We start from the raw sequence: 14634 nt of genomic DNA, 5'->3' as shown, positions 1-14634 counted from the left end.
ATCTATAAATACTATTAATTTGTAAATACTATACGATTATTTTCTATTCTTCGTTATCCGAAGTCATTGTATTGATTTTTTGAATTGCTTCGTTGTATCTTTTGTTACCAGACATTGATGTAGCTCTAACATGCGTGTTAGTATCTCTTTGTTTTCTAGTTGCTGGTATAGCATCATCACCGTAGATCAATCTGATGATATTTTTCAAATCATACTTGGTACAGAAACTCAATTCATTGTCTTCTAGTTTTTTGAAGAATTGTAATTCAGATAATCCACATGCAGTGTAAAAATTTAGTGAATCATTCATGTTAATAGAATTTGAATCCTCAATGACGTTTCTACAGACATTTTGTAGATAGGTAATATTTCTGTTGATCTTTTTGATACCGTTTGTATTAATTGATTTTATCGAAGTTGCACCTGAGATGAAAGCATAATTAATTACAATATCAATACCCGAACCAACTTGATTTCTAATCTTTTCATCCAAATTAGACTTGAGTTTATTATCATGCATTCTGATGTCGGAAATCAGGTTACCAATACTAGATTCTAATTCTGTACTACCGACATCAGGGCTCCAATTATAGTTATTCTTGAACATTTTGCCAATATTAAAGATAACCCTAGCTCTTAAATCAAATCTTAAAGAAGTTAGAACACGATATTTTAAGTTTTCTATCTTTTCGGTTATGGAATCAAATTTCTTAACAGATTCAACATCCATAGATAGTCTCAATTTTGTTGTTTTAACAACTTGTGAAAGTTCATCACAATCGTATAACGACCACATTAATCTGACATCATTTGCGTTTGAATTTTCATCTAATACAGTCACAGAAGAGTCGACTGTTTTTCTTAATTCGCTGAACCATTTTAATGCCCATTCTAATGAATTATAGAAATGCAACACGATATCTAAATCAATATTATTAAATATATCATCTTTTTTCAAACCATTACCCTTGTAATAGAATTGAGAACAATGCCTGAACAACAATTTTGCTTCGTTCACATTTAATGAAACGTTATGTTTTAAATATTCAAATTCTGTTCCCATTAAAGCTTCGTCATTCATCCAAATTCCGAGTAACTTCCTTGTATAATTTTCATTTGTAACACCCAGTAAAGTTTGAAATAACTTTTCATAATATATTTGGAACTTCTCTAATATATTTATAATAACAGAACATATGTTTGCTCTGAAAGTGTATGTGGTGTTCATGACAGTAAGGGTATTGCAAAATAGAGTATAAAAGTCATTCACTGACTTTAGTACATTCTTGTTCTCATTATTCGACTCAAACGCATAAGGATTATTTGAAAATACATTGCTATCATAAATGACATATAATGTGGACTCGAACTTTGGAATGAAAACTTTTTTCATATATTCAGATAAAAAGGACATTGATGGTTTCGTTACTTCTGAAAGGCCAGATGGAATTATATTAGATGTAGCTTGAATAAACAACAGGACGGGTTCAAGAGCTAGCCTCATGTTAAATACAGTAGGTTGAATCAATGCTTCTTCTTCTTCATATGACTCTTCTTCAACATAAATTGATGATAAATTAATATTTCCTGGAACAGAGAAACCAGGAAATATATCCTGTAACAATGTCTTCAAAGCAGCTGTATGATTTTTTGCAATTGAATTGTCATGAAGATTACTTTGTAGGGTAAAAATGTGTTCTGTTGAGATCGGTTTGGCCAGGCTGGTATCTCTTCTGTGCAAAATTGCCTTTTTATCCATTGTTGTATCATTCAAATACTTATTCAATAATAATCTCACTTCTATTAAACATTTTTTCCAAATATCACCAAACCTATATGAAATATGAAGGTTAAACAATTGTTGAAATACAGAGACAGATTCAAAAATCACTCTATGCCTTTGAACTGCTAAAAGAATTTTGACAAATATCTTCCAGAACCACTCACGCATAATAATAGATATTGGATTTCTCATTGACATGCCGAAATTACTATCTAATGTAGCGCCACCAATTTTCATTAACGAAGGATATCTCGAACGTATTTCTTCACTGCTCTGGATGACAATGTCATGTAGCTCTTTAGTTGCTCTATCAACCAATATTCTTAAAGCTAAAGGAAGTTTATCTAAGGAGTTTATTAAGATTAATAAATTGAAGATTCTATCGTAATCAGTGCCTTCTTCAATGTATACTGAATTTAATTTTGTAGGTTTTAAGTTTTTAATATTTTCTAAAAAGTTCTTTAGTTTAATATTCATATTTTCAGATTGTTGGTCAATATCAATACTCACAATTGTGTATAAATAATTCTCCGTACTAGTAAAATCTGACTTTGATGTATGGATTTTCTCTAAAATTTCATTATCGAAAGTAGACGCACTTTTTTTTGAATATATAATGTCATGTAGTTCATCTATCATATTTTGAAATAAATTATGCTCAGCTAAGTCTATTTGTTGTTTTATTGGTGTCAATGATGATATTGACCAAAGAGAATGCGTATTTGACAAAAACATTGCACGTTTTAATAGTTTTTGAGCCTCTCTATATTCTTCTTTTCTTATGAAATCCTCCATTTTTTCTGGTAAACTAATAATTTCTTCAATAGCAGAAATTGTATCTATCATTTTGGTGTAAGACATTGTAGATTCATTTAGTTCTTGTAGTGAACCTTTATCTTGGTTAATTTTCAAATTTGCTTCTTTAACAGAATTTTCGATATTTTCAATATTATTCTGAGCATTCGCAATCGAATTGACAGCAATTGAATATGAAGCTATGTTAGTGTTGAAAACTTGATAATGTTCATTTACTGCATTTTGTAAGTCATATCCAATTTTTTCTTTCAATTGGTTAAACTCATCGAAACGATGCCCCAAACCAACAGAAGTGTCATCCAAAAACTTCAATGCCAGTTCAAGTGGGTTAGAATCATCAGTAATAATTCTGTTCCATTGTGATTGAATTAAAGAAAGATCCATTTCTAACTTATCTAAAGAATTTGACATCGAATTCCGCTGTTGCTCATCATAAGTATTGACCGATAGCGCTCTGGTCCTCCCTTGCCTCGATTGTACTGCCAAATTATCCATTATAAGTATACGTATGTGTTTTTTTAATTTATCCAACTAAATCTCTAAACAATAAAAAATGTCAATAAAAAACACACCACAGTAGTGTTCTCCTATTTTTTTGCTCAATGAAAAAGCTAACTTTTCGATCTCAGTTTCTGGAGCTTATAGTATCGAAATGCAATAAACTTTCAGGGAATTAATAATTATGTTATCATATATCTCTAATTAGATTATCTAACTCAATTACTTATACATCAAATCATGATTTATTCTAAATATTGAAGTTAATAATTGTAACAGATAATATCATTTCAAATCTGAGTACGATCAGAATCTTAAACCTTTATTTATTTCAGTGCCACACCTCATTACCCGACTCCGCTAAATATTTAAGCGATATTCCATATTTGAACGATGAGCAAAGGATGGTCACTTATAAAGCCACAAGACAAATTCAAGATGAAGTGACCTTATATATTAGATTGGTTTTCCATCCAAACCAATTCCCATACTAACTTGTCTTGCAGCAAACTATTTCAGATTTATGGTATTCGATACATGAACTTTAGTCGTTTATTTTAACCATAGGGCTAACTCCAGTAAAGTGATACTTTGTGTCGAAAGTTTATTGTTCTAAATTATATATTTTTTATTTATTTAAATTGTCATTTGTGATCTAGAGTGGGATTTATTGAATATTATTTTCTTTTCTGACTTGAAGGTGTTGACTTCATTAACAAGATAATTCCTTAGATCTTGCATCGAATGCAACTCGTACTCGTATAAAAAATCGAATTCTCCATAAGGACAAATGGGTTCGTCATCTTTGTTTCTCACGTCTGATAAAAACGGGTGTTCAATTGCTTCCTCTACTGTGTACCTGTCTTTTGAAACCCATTTCATTAAATTTTCCATTAGATCAGTGGCTTGGGCGGTTGCATGTGGATAAACTTCAGACCACTCTTTCTTTTTATAGTTGATCATATTCGAATTGTACACTGTCCAAGATTTCGACGAGCCATATGTTTCTAATAACTCTTTGGATGGAGACCCAATTACTTTAATAATTTCGAATATTTGATGCATGGCGTCTTTCCCCATGAACACGGGTTTTCGACCATAGAATTCGGCAAGAATGCATCCACACGACCAAATATCTATAGACTTATCGTACTCGTTGTGCGACAGTATCAATTCTGGAGCTCTGTACCATCTAGTGGCCACATAGTTCGTTATATCCAGATTGTAATACTGAACTGGTTCGTTTGTCGAATTTTGTCTGTTAGCTTTCTGTAGAACAGTTTGTGATATTCCTCTTGCTAAGCCAAAATCGCATATCTTTAACGTCCCGTTTAGTGTACATAGTATATTTCCCGGTTTCAAGTCTCTATGAAGTACATCTGCGGAGTGGATATACTTGAGACCACACAAGATCTGATAAAAGAAATACTTGATATGAAACTCCGTCAGCAGCACAGAAGAATGGACAACTTTTGCCAGGTCATAGTCAATAAGTTCTTGATAACAATATAGTCCATCATACGGGGCATCTAATACGATATCGACATCCAGAAGACTAACGATATTCTTATGTCCTCTAAAATATTTGATGAATTTCAATTCTCGGATGGCCCTCTTTATTAAAATCTCCTTATAAAAAATATTTGTTATCTTCTTAACTGCCAATAAGGCATTGTTTGTATTGCTATTCAGGTCCCTAACTGAGCAAACTATTCCATATGAACCCTTTCCTAAAACTTGAACCACTTCGTATCTTTGAGGCAAGCTAACTTTTGAACTTTCATGTATTGTCCTTGGAACCCTAGGACCTTCGATTTGCTCAGTAGGCTTCTTCGAATTTTTAATATCGTATAATGGAAGCTCCAGTTTAGTCTTATAGAAGTAGTTGTTTATAGACCCTCTAGCCCCATCGCCAATTAGATTGTTCATCTTACATGAAACAGCCTGTTATCTTCTGTTCTAATCCAACGTTGATACAAAAAAACATTCTCCAGATAAATACTAATAATATTTATATAGCTAAATAAATGTTTATGTTTGTTTGCTTATTGGTTTTACAAGTATGGCATCACTCATAACAAGTTCTAGCTAATTTGTGACGCAAAAAATTTATGCCCATACTTAACGGCACACGTATCCGTGATACCCAACGAAAGAGTTCCATGTGTTCCTTCAATACCAAACACCATTTATAATCAAAAGTGTAAGCACTTCATATAATGTAAAATGTGCCACCATGATTGAACCACTCTTGAATCATCATTGGCATTATCATTGCATTACTGACACTTGCGAGGACCCCCATTCTTACGCAATGACAAGCACTACTGTCAGTCACGTGCTACTTTTTTCCCTTGTAGGAGCAACAGCTAAAATATGAAGTCGTTAAATCTTATAAATAATGAAAGTGAACTTGAGTATAAGTTATAATGAATCAAACTTATACTCTTGATGTCTAGTCTGGTTCTAATTTGTAATAAAATTTCTTGATGATGACGCTAATATATATCGGGTACTTGTTAACTGGTTACATTGTGGTTGATTTTTGTTGTAAACTATTTGAAGAGAGCGGAGACAGACATATCAGCGATTGAATTTTACAGTGTTCTTGAATTGATAAAGATTAATTGCTATGAATGAGGATACCGTTGTGGAAACACAAAAGCAGCAGCAGCAACTAGAGGAGGACTCTGCAGATGAACAACTATACATAAAGAAGTTTTCTCAAAAACTAATAAGAGAGAAGTGTGGGAACTACCCACTCCTTAAAAGATCCATTGATGGTAAAATAGTATATCCCGAGACAAATGGGATTACTAGCAATAGGGGTAATAAATTATTGCAGAAGAGTGAGTTGGTTACAAGGACTAATATTAATAATACGAAACCAATTGATGAAGAATGCATCTTTTATAATGGTTCAGAGCATAATCTTTTACAAAGGAAGAGAATGAGGTTTAATATACCACCACTTGATTCACTTGACGTGAAAGGGCCAAACACTATAAAACTTGGCGATGAGGATGAAGATGATGATGATGATGAATATAATTTGAATAAATTGGTGGATATTTCTAAGACTTTGAGTCCTATTTCATCTTTGAGTGATATATCTACTAAGGATTCCATATCACATGTGTATAAATCCAAAATTCTGAAAGAATTAGCTTTACAGACAATATTGATGGTTGAGAAAGAGCAAGATTCTGTTAACAAGTACACAAAATTATTAGAGGTATTGTTGGGTAATTTAGTAGATCCTTTACATCAGTCTAATTTGAATTTAAAAGATTATGACCATAAATTATTACTCGAAGAGAGTGATAATGAAAACGATCCAGAAAATAGTACAGCCAACAACACGACTATCAATGAGGATGAGGAAGACAGTAATGACAATAAAAACAACAACCCAGTTGATTTTAAAGAGGGAAGACAAGAGGACCACGAAGATGAAGATCCATTTTTTGCCATACCGAAAGTCGATGTACTAACTAAATTCGACGAAGAATTGGACCCTAAGAATTCAAAGAAAGATGCCCAAAACAACACGGATATTATATCGTCATACTCGTTATCTTACTTAACAAAAGAGTTTCCAAACCATGAACAAAACATGGCCAAAATCCATGAAGAGTTGGAAACATCAAGACAATTATCGCAAATTGCATTACAAAGAAACCAAGAATTCATTAGAAACTTGTCCAAAATAAGAAACTACCTGATCAAAGCAAACAGAATCAAAGAACGTATTTATAGTTGGAGCAAAGAAATCGGTGGAATACAAGAAGAAGGTATATTAATACCATCGTTATTAAGAGATGCGAAAAGAGGTTTGATCAGAATCACAACGAACAAGACACTTGATTCGGGAGACGAAGAAGAAAATCCTGATGAAGAACAAGAAGAGGAGTAAGTATATATATATATATATATATATATATTATGCATGAAGATGCATGAATGTAAAAATAACAAAGCGAATCAGTACATCTTAAACAACTAAACAATGAATAACTTAAGGTATAGAATATTCATAGATTGGTTTACCCGGCACAGAAACGGTTGCACACTTTAGAGATTTCATTCCGAAACGCGAACTTTTTAATACACAATAAATCAACAAACAATGAACTCTATAGTGTAACTCACACTATAAATATACAAATAAATGTGATATTCATACTATTACTATATTCCATTAGTGCTCTTAGTACAATTATGGTTCACGGTTAATTGTTATTCATTTTATAATACTTTATCTTAGTTATTTCTAAGTTTGTCAATATAACTAGAACTAAATCAATATTACTCTAATAAAAATATATACAGAACTGCAATGGCTGGTCCAAGAGAAATTAAGAAGAGAACCCATAGAAGAAAGAAGGATCCAAATGCTCCAAAGAGAGCCATGTCTGCCTACATGTTCTTCGCTAACGAAACTAGAGATATCGTTAGAGCTGAAAACCCAGATGTTTCCTTTGGTCAAATTGGTAGATTATTAGGTGAAAAATGGAGAGCTTTAACTGATGAGGATAAGGGTCCTTTTGAAGCAAAAGCTCAAGCTGATAAGAAGAGATACGAATCGGAAAAAGAGCTATACAACGCTACCAAGGCGTAAATTAAAGTGAAGTAACAATCATCCATCATTTTATCTTGCGAATTTTGATCTCAGTATCTATTTTGTTTTTTGAGAAGGTGGGAAGTTTCACAAGATTAAATAACATTCATTATATATTATTAGATTGAATAATTTTTTTTATATCAATTGCTTTTATAATTTACTTTTTTACCTGAAAATGTATTATTAATCTATTTTATTTTAACATAACTTAAAGTATATATGTACTAAATCCAAGATTATTGAATAGACCTTGGACACTAAATCTCCAGTAATTGTACTTATTTACAATGAACGGTCTAAGCATATTCAATTTAACGCGTTTTTTCATAAACACGAAACATAGTTTGGCGTTTTTTGAAACATTTTTTTTAACATCATCAGTTATGATATATATATGTAGTGGTATAGTACAAAAAATAATTTTATAATTCCATTTAAGAACCACATCTTTTTTTATTATATTATTGGAAGAGTTTAATCTCTAAAATTCTTAAAGTATTCTTAAAATATACAGAAGCACATCAATAATAAATATATACAAAATGCTAGAAGCTAAGTTCGAAGAAGCCAGTTTATTTAAAAGAATCATTGACGGTTTTAAAGATTGTGTTCAATTAGTCAACTTTCAATGCACCCCAAAGGGTATCATCGCCCAAGCAGTTGATGACTCCAGAGTTCTATTGGTTTCTCTAGAAATTGGTACAGAAGCTTTCCAAGAATATAGATGTGATCATCCAATCACCTTAGGTATGGATTTAACATCTCTATCCAAGATCTTAAGATGTGGTAACAATACCGATACGTTAACTCTAATTGCTGACGAAAACCCAGATTCTGTCCTATTACTATTCGAAGACACCAAAAAAGATAGAATCGCTGAATATTCTTTGAAATTAATGGAAATTGATGCTGATTTCTTGAAGATTGAAGAATTACAATACGATTCCAATATTTTAATGCCATCTGTTGAATTCAGCAAAATCGTTAGAGATTTATCTCAATTAAGTGACTCTTTAAATATCATGATTACTAAGGAAACTATTAAATTTGTTGCTGATGGTGACATCGGTTCTGGTTCCGTGATATTGAAACCTTTTGTAAATATGGATAAACCAGAAGAAAGTATTAAGTTAGAAATGGATCAACCAGTCGACCTAACCTTCGGTGCTAAATATTTACTGGATATTATCAAGGGTTCTTCTCTCTCAGACTCAGTAGGAATCAGATTATCCAGTGAAGCTCCAGCTCTTTTCCAATTTGATTTAAAGAGTGGTTTCCTCCAATTCTTCTTAGCTCCAAAATTCAATGAAGAAGAATAGATAATGTAGAATTACAATCAGGCCAAATAAAACAAATGAAAAAAAAATCACATTTAAATAAATTTAAATATATTAATAATATTTTTAGTATATTGTCATATAATTTGTAAAATATTCACAGATAATAACATCAATTTGATAAAAAAAAACATTATTCATTATCGAATATTTAATATTCTATGTAAATAGAAAATAAAGCCTCATTTATCAATGTATTTCCATTTGTTGCACACTTACCAAGTTTCTTGGAAGTAACGATTATTTTTTTCCATATCCTTCAGATATGTTTCTGCCTCTTTGTCATCTTTGAAATGACCAGACTTTTTCAAGATTTCAACTATAGTGATTCTCACTTGAATTGGCATTTTCCCTGACGAACCACATAGGTATATTACAGCTTGGTTATCGATAATAAGATTTGCAATTAAATCCTTCTTCTCCCATAATATATCTTGAACATATTTTAACTCTGGGGAATTTATCTCATCTCTTGAAAAACATGTGTACAGTTTGATCTTACCACTTTTATCAAATTGTTCTAACTCACTGCGATATAAAAAGTCGCAATCTTTCACCCTATTACCAAAAAAGAGATGCACATTATTGCAAATGTCTGATCTTATTAGAGACATCATTGGTGCTATACCAACACCTGGACTGATTAATATGCATGGTATATCCCTGTTATGCTCTAATTGTTTATTCAGATGTAAACTATTATTAATCACTTTATAACGAATGGTGTCTTCATTCCGTAGTTTAGAGATATAATTTGTGCAAACGCCTCTTCTAAGTTTTCTTAAAATTGTTTTGTATTTGACGATGGCAACTGTTAATTCTATTTCAGAATTAGATTTACTGCTTGAGATTGAAAATAGTCTAGGTTTTAATACTGGCATGTAATCTATAACGTACTTCCATGGTAATCTGATGGACAAAAAATCTTCTAAGACCTCTAATATAGATCTCCTGGGCCTATTACAATAATCATAAAGATCTTGCATATCTTGCTCAAAAGCAAATTCGTGTAATTTTTCTCTTTGTTGTGTACATTGCTCTTCTCCTCTTTCCATTCTAGAAACGTCGGTCGCAAAGGTCCATATCTTCATAAAAAAACTCGGCTTGGGAATACTATTGAAATCACAATGGTACTTTAATAAGTTTCTCAAAGTTAAATTCTCGATGCACCCTCCATCATTCAAGCTATTTGGTATACCGTCAGTAAAGCTCAAAGGTTCGTCCGCAATCTCCAACCAATGGGTTTGGACCTCCAGAAATCGCTGAACATCTTCATCAGTGTTAGTTGGGTATATTGCAATAGTATCACCAGGACTGTACGGTTTGATATCGTCCTGTTTAAATGTTAATTGTCTCACATCCTGAAAATGTTCCTCACTTGTTATTCTAAGATTTTTAATGATTTTACCATTCGATATTGAATAATCACCCATAAATTTAGGTTCATGGGCATTTTCCTTGCGCATATTTGAAGTATCACCCATTTTTAAGTATGTTTTAGGTTCTAAATATATTTCCTCACTGAGTTCTTCACGTTTTAACACTTCTCCATTAACTTTTCTATTTGGAAATTTCTCTTTTAAGTGTTGCAAAATCCTCTTTTCAAATTCAAAATAGACAGATTCTATACCAAGACCTGTGTCTCTATTACTTCCTGCCATTGAAATGTCGTCAGCCTCTAACCTTTCAAAAATTTCCGTAGCACCTAATTGCACAACCATTCTCTGATGGAGTTTTCTTATCGCATAGTTAAACTTAGGATAAGAAGAATCACCCAAACCAAAGAATGCAATATTTAAATGATCCAAAAGGTCATTAGGTAAGTTCTTTTTCTTCAAAACAGACCACAAGGTGTTGGTTCTATCTTCACCATAGGACATTTCATGTACATTGCGAGGCAAGTCACCTTGACCAGTAGTAGAAGATATGACGAACATATATCGACATTTTAGGATGTCTGCAGCTGGGTAGTCTCCCATGCTTGATAAGCTATGAGCAAAATGTAATCGATGCAGATGATGGGATAGAATGGCAGCAAAATCTGCTGCATTTCCAGTCTCGGACCCATACAAAATTGCAATTTTATTTGAAGACATTAGGTCTTTTTATTCCTTTGCAGTAGTCTGTTTTAAATTATATTGCTCGATTCTTAAATAGATACAACAATTGAATTATCTATTGAAATACTTTTATATACAATCAAAATACTTTATATAATTTACTTAATGCTAAATAAAAATGATGACTAAATTGATCGATATCTAAAAAGTTCCACAATTTATTACGCTTTTCGATGTCCGTTCTCAGTAAGAATTTCACCTTAATTTTAATAATGTTAGTAATGGTATATACAAATATATATATATATTGACTTCAATTATGAAAACTATACTCAGTTGTTTTAACTATGGTTGCATTCGGATTACCTTTATACATAGACTTTATGTTATTCAAATTATTTACAAAATTATTTAGTGTGAATGTTTAATGTTTATTAGATGAGCTCAGCAGTTGTAGTTGAATATTGAATTATCTTACTTCAAGATTGTATTTTCTGGTTAATTCCTTACGTACAGTTTCTTGTAATTTGTTAATTTCTTCATTTGTAATGTTCCTATCCATTGATTGGTAATTAATTCTGTAACATTGTGAAGTTTTTCCGGTTTTAGGATTTTTAAATTCGTCGATAAGTTTCACATATTCGACTAAATCACCAGCAACATTCCGTACAATTTCCATTATATCATTCTCATGAACTTCAACTTCTAAGTTGTCATCTGGTAACCAAAATGCGACATCTCTAGTCGTGCCTGGGTATTTTGAGTATGGAACGAAAGGCGTTATTTCATTTTTTTGGAACTGGTCATGGAATCTACTATCTAGAGACCAGAATAATCTGATGTCAGGAACTTCAAATAGTAGCATAGCAATTCTATCCAACCCTAAACCAAATGCCCAACCAATGGTACTGTCTTTAGCATATCCAGATTTAATTAAAACATCTTGACGTACTAATCCACAGCCACAAATTTCTAGCCACTCTCCTTGCCACCATACTTCGATTTCCCAAGATGGAGCTGTCCAAGGAAAATATGCCTTGATCCAACGAACCTTCAATTCCTTAGGGATCTCATCTTGGTTCATTTTTGATTGCTTCATACTTTGTATCTTCTTATTAAAGACTTCTGCTACTACTAATTCGACTGATCTTTTCAAATGTTGTTGGCATAAATCAACTTCCAGATCTGTCATATAGTCTTGTTTTGGATTATCATCCAAGGAAGCATTATCTTGCACAATAATTTTTGTTTCTTCCTTCTCTAATTGTTTGTGTAACTTGTCTATATCTTTCCTCATCTGTGTGATGTGCGTTGGTTCAATAGAATCGTTTTCTTTATCTTCTGTTCCACGTTCCCAAATTCTAGCACCTTCCATCTGGTGGAAAACTGGATAATGAGTACGATCAATTTCATCCCTTCTATAAACATCAGCTGAGATTAAGAAACCCGACTTTACATCAGACGGAGTTCCCTTCAATTGTTTGAAACATGCTATCTCATGCGCAGATGTATGAGTACGCAATAGAAAGTCTTTATTAATATAGTAAGTATCAGACTTAGATCTTCCTGGATGATCCATTGGGAACCCTAAAGAGTCAAAATTTTCAAATGTTGATACTACAGGCTTAAAATTATTATGAATTGAATATGAATTGTCAATGATATTCATTTTATTTTCAATCATATTTCTCAAAATACCAATTGGATGGTTATTCTTCAAAAAAAGAGCACGAGCTGTTAGATTTAGGATTGTGGGTGTGACATTTGTCCACTCCTGGTTAACTTTGTACTCTTTTTTATTTACAAACAATGAATCACAAGCGGATTCGATGTAAGTGACCCTTGCAGTTGCAAAACCTTTAATATTCCATCTGAGAAGTTTGGAAGATATAGCTTTTGTTTGCAACATTTATATCAGATATTTAGTAAAATATATAGACAATGTTGCTGTAATGGTAGTTCACTCTCTCGACTATTTGAATACTTGAAGTTAATCAAAGGTATCTTGAGTGTAAAACTGAATTTATAAATTACAAGAAGCTTAAATAATGAAAGATCGTGTATCTACAACCGGGTAAAAAGTGTTGCTAATGGCTCTGTAATAGGACCCATATTACATTGCATTGACAGTATAGAGGATGAAGATATATATACACTATTAAATATATCCATTGGTTAACAACTCCTATACTACCATCGAAACAAATCATTTCATAACCAGAGACAATTTTCCGGCAGCATTTGGTCACCACGGAATTTATTTCTGGTTTGCTATGATAGTTGCCATCTCTAGTGATACAAAAATGCTAAAATTCAATAATAATAGTATTGTATTACTGTGAATATAACCATCGTTAACTGGAACGACTGTTAATATATTTTCAAAATACCCTCTTATAAGTTCTTATCACACGAACACTTCATGTAGTTTTGACCTTTTTCAATACCGTCAATATCGGAAATCTTAAAGTTAGAAATTAAAAAACGTAAAGTTGAATTGGAAATCAATATACAAAAGTATAATAATATAGTAAGTTTTATATTCTCCATTTGTATAGTTGTTATCCCTTATCATAACTACAAGGTTGAACTTCTCAGATTAAAGGCATTGAACTGTTGATTTTAGTGACTTTTTTATTTGAAGTTCTATAATAAACAGGACAAAAGTGTATTAAATTTATGATGCTGTTGTTTAAGAGTAATTCCTTAATGGGAATTGGATTGATGAAGAGAGCTTCAACTATATGTGCCGGGAATGGTTTGATGACTGGTTGGAAAGATGTCTCCTCGAAACGTTTTACTCACGAGTATGCTCCAAGGTATAAGGATCAGAAAAAAAACAAAAAGGGACGTGTTCCTGTTCGTTTCGGTGGTTCTACAAAAGGTTCGAGACTACAGTTTGGTACCTATGGTATGAGATTGAAGACTGAGGGTGTTAGATTGACTGCCCAACAACTGAAAGAGGCAGATAATGCCATCATGAGATATGTGAGACCTTTGGATAATGGTCAATTGTGGAGAAGACTGACAACGAATATTGCTGTTTGTATAAAGGGTAATGAGACGAGAATGGGTAAAGGTAAAGGTGCATTTGACCATTGGATGGTACGTGTGCCAACTGGTAAGATAATTTTTGAAATGGCAGGTGATAACCTTCATGAAAAAGTTGCTAGAGAAGCATTCAGGAAAGCAGGCGATAAATTGCCAGGTGTTTATGAATTTGTCACAAAAGAATCAAAGATTAGAGTAAGTATGCATAGTTTAAAATCTAGAGAAGAAATTGAAGAGAAAGAAAAATCAATAAATTATTTCAAAGAATTGGAGAGAAAGCCTACTAAGAAATATTTGAATGTTTTAAAATCAAAAGAGCCACAATATAGACTCTACAGAGGTTATTAGTCAACACAGCAAATTACTTTTTGAAAGTAGTTTTATACATACATGTAAATAATGTTTATATTAAATAATGCACTTAACTATTCTTAATAAAAAAAATAATATATTAATTAGTTAACT

General features: G+C 32.1%; 8 protein-coding genes across 8 annotated transcripts; 4 read left to right on the top strand and 4 right to left on the bottom strand.

Moving 5' to 3' along the window:
* Positions 1-43: 43 nt before the first annotated feature.
* On the bottom strand, positions 44-3094 carry SEC8 (exocyst subunit SEC8; the record flags this gene model as incomplete). The annotated part of the gene is made up of 1 exon (XM_003688112.1): positions 44-3094. The coding sequence occupies one exon, from the start codon at positions 3092-3094 to the stop codon at positions 44-46; it is 3051 nt and encodes a 1016-aa protein (XP_003688160.1).
* Positions 3095-3733: 639 nt separating this feature from the next.
* Positions 3734-5026, bottom strand: SMK1 (mitogen-activated protein kinase SMK1; the record flags this gene model as incomplete). The annotated part of the gene is made up of 1 exon (XM_003688111.1): positions 3734-5026. One exon carries the CDS (start codon positions 5024-5026, stop codon positions 3734-3736), a length of 1293 nt encoding a protein of 430 aa, XP_003688159.1.
* A 703-nt stretch (positions 5027-5729) lies between these two features.
* Positions 5730-7013, top strand: RXT2 (Rxt2p; the record flags this gene model as incomplete). The annotated part of the gene is made up of 1 exon (XM_003688110.1): positions 5730-7013. The coding sequence occupies one exon, from the start codon at positions 5730-5732 to the stop codon at positions 7011-7013; it is 1284 nt and encodes a 427-aa protein (XP_003688158.1).
* Positions 7014-7436: 423 nt separating this feature from the next.
* TPHA0M01480 (non-histone chromosomal protein 6) lies at positions 7437-7718 on the top strand (the record flags this gene model as incomplete). Its single annotated transcript, XM_003688109.1, has 1 exon — positions 7437-7718. The coding sequence occupies one exon, from the start codon at positions 7437-7439 to the stop codon at positions 7716-7718; it is 282 nt and encodes a 93-aa protein (XP_003688157.1).
* A 545-nt stretch (positions 7719-8263) lies between these two features.
* Positions 8264-9040, top strand: POL30 (proliferating cell nuclear antigen; the record flags this gene model as incomplete). Its single annotated transcript, XM_003688108.1, has 1 exon — positions 8264-9040. The coding sequence occupies one exon, from the start codon at positions 8264-8266 to the stop codon at positions 9038-9040; it is 777 nt and encodes a 258-aa protein (XP_003688156.1).
* Positions 9041-9273: 233 nt separating this feature from the next.
* TAH18 (NAPDH-dependent diflavin reductase) lies at positions 9274-11154 on the bottom strand (the record flags this gene model as incomplete). The annotated part of the gene is made up of 1 exon (XM_003688107.1): positions 9274-11154. The coding sequence occupies one exon, from the start codon at positions 11152-11154 to the stop codon at positions 9274-9276; it is 1881 nt and encodes a 626-aa protein (XP_003688155.1).
* A 433-nt stretch (positions 11155-11587) lies between these two features.
* MSF1 (phenylalanine--tRNA ligase) lies at positions 11588-13027 on the bottom strand (the record flags this gene model as incomplete). The annotated part of the gene is made up of 1 exon (XM_003688106.1): positions 11588-13027. One exon carries the CDS (start codon positions 13025-13027, stop codon positions 11588-11590), a length of 1440 nt encoding a protein of 479 aa, XP_003688154.1.
* Positions 13028-13797: 770 nt separating this feature from the next.
* Positions 13798-14517, top strand: MRPL16 (mitochondrial 54S ribosomal protein uL16m; the record flags this gene model as incomplete). The annotated part of the gene is made up of 1 exon (XM_003688105.1): positions 13798-14517. The coding sequence occupies one exon, from the start codon at positions 13798-13800 to the stop codon at positions 14515-14517; it is 720 nt and encodes a 239-aa protein (XP_003688153.1).
* Positions 14518-14634: the final 117 nt, after the last annotated feature.

Source organism: Tetrapisispora phaffii, chromosome 13 (genome assembly GCF_000236905.1).
Source record: "Tetrapisispora phaffii CBS 4417 chromosome 13, complete genome".
NCBI lineage: Eukaryota > Fungi > Ascomycota > Saccharomycetes > Saccharomycetales > Saccharomycetaceae > Tetrapisispora > Tetrapisispora phaffii.
The sequence above is the reverse complement of the archived record's forward strand: the minus strand, read 5'-3'. Positions and strand labels throughout refer to the sequence as shown.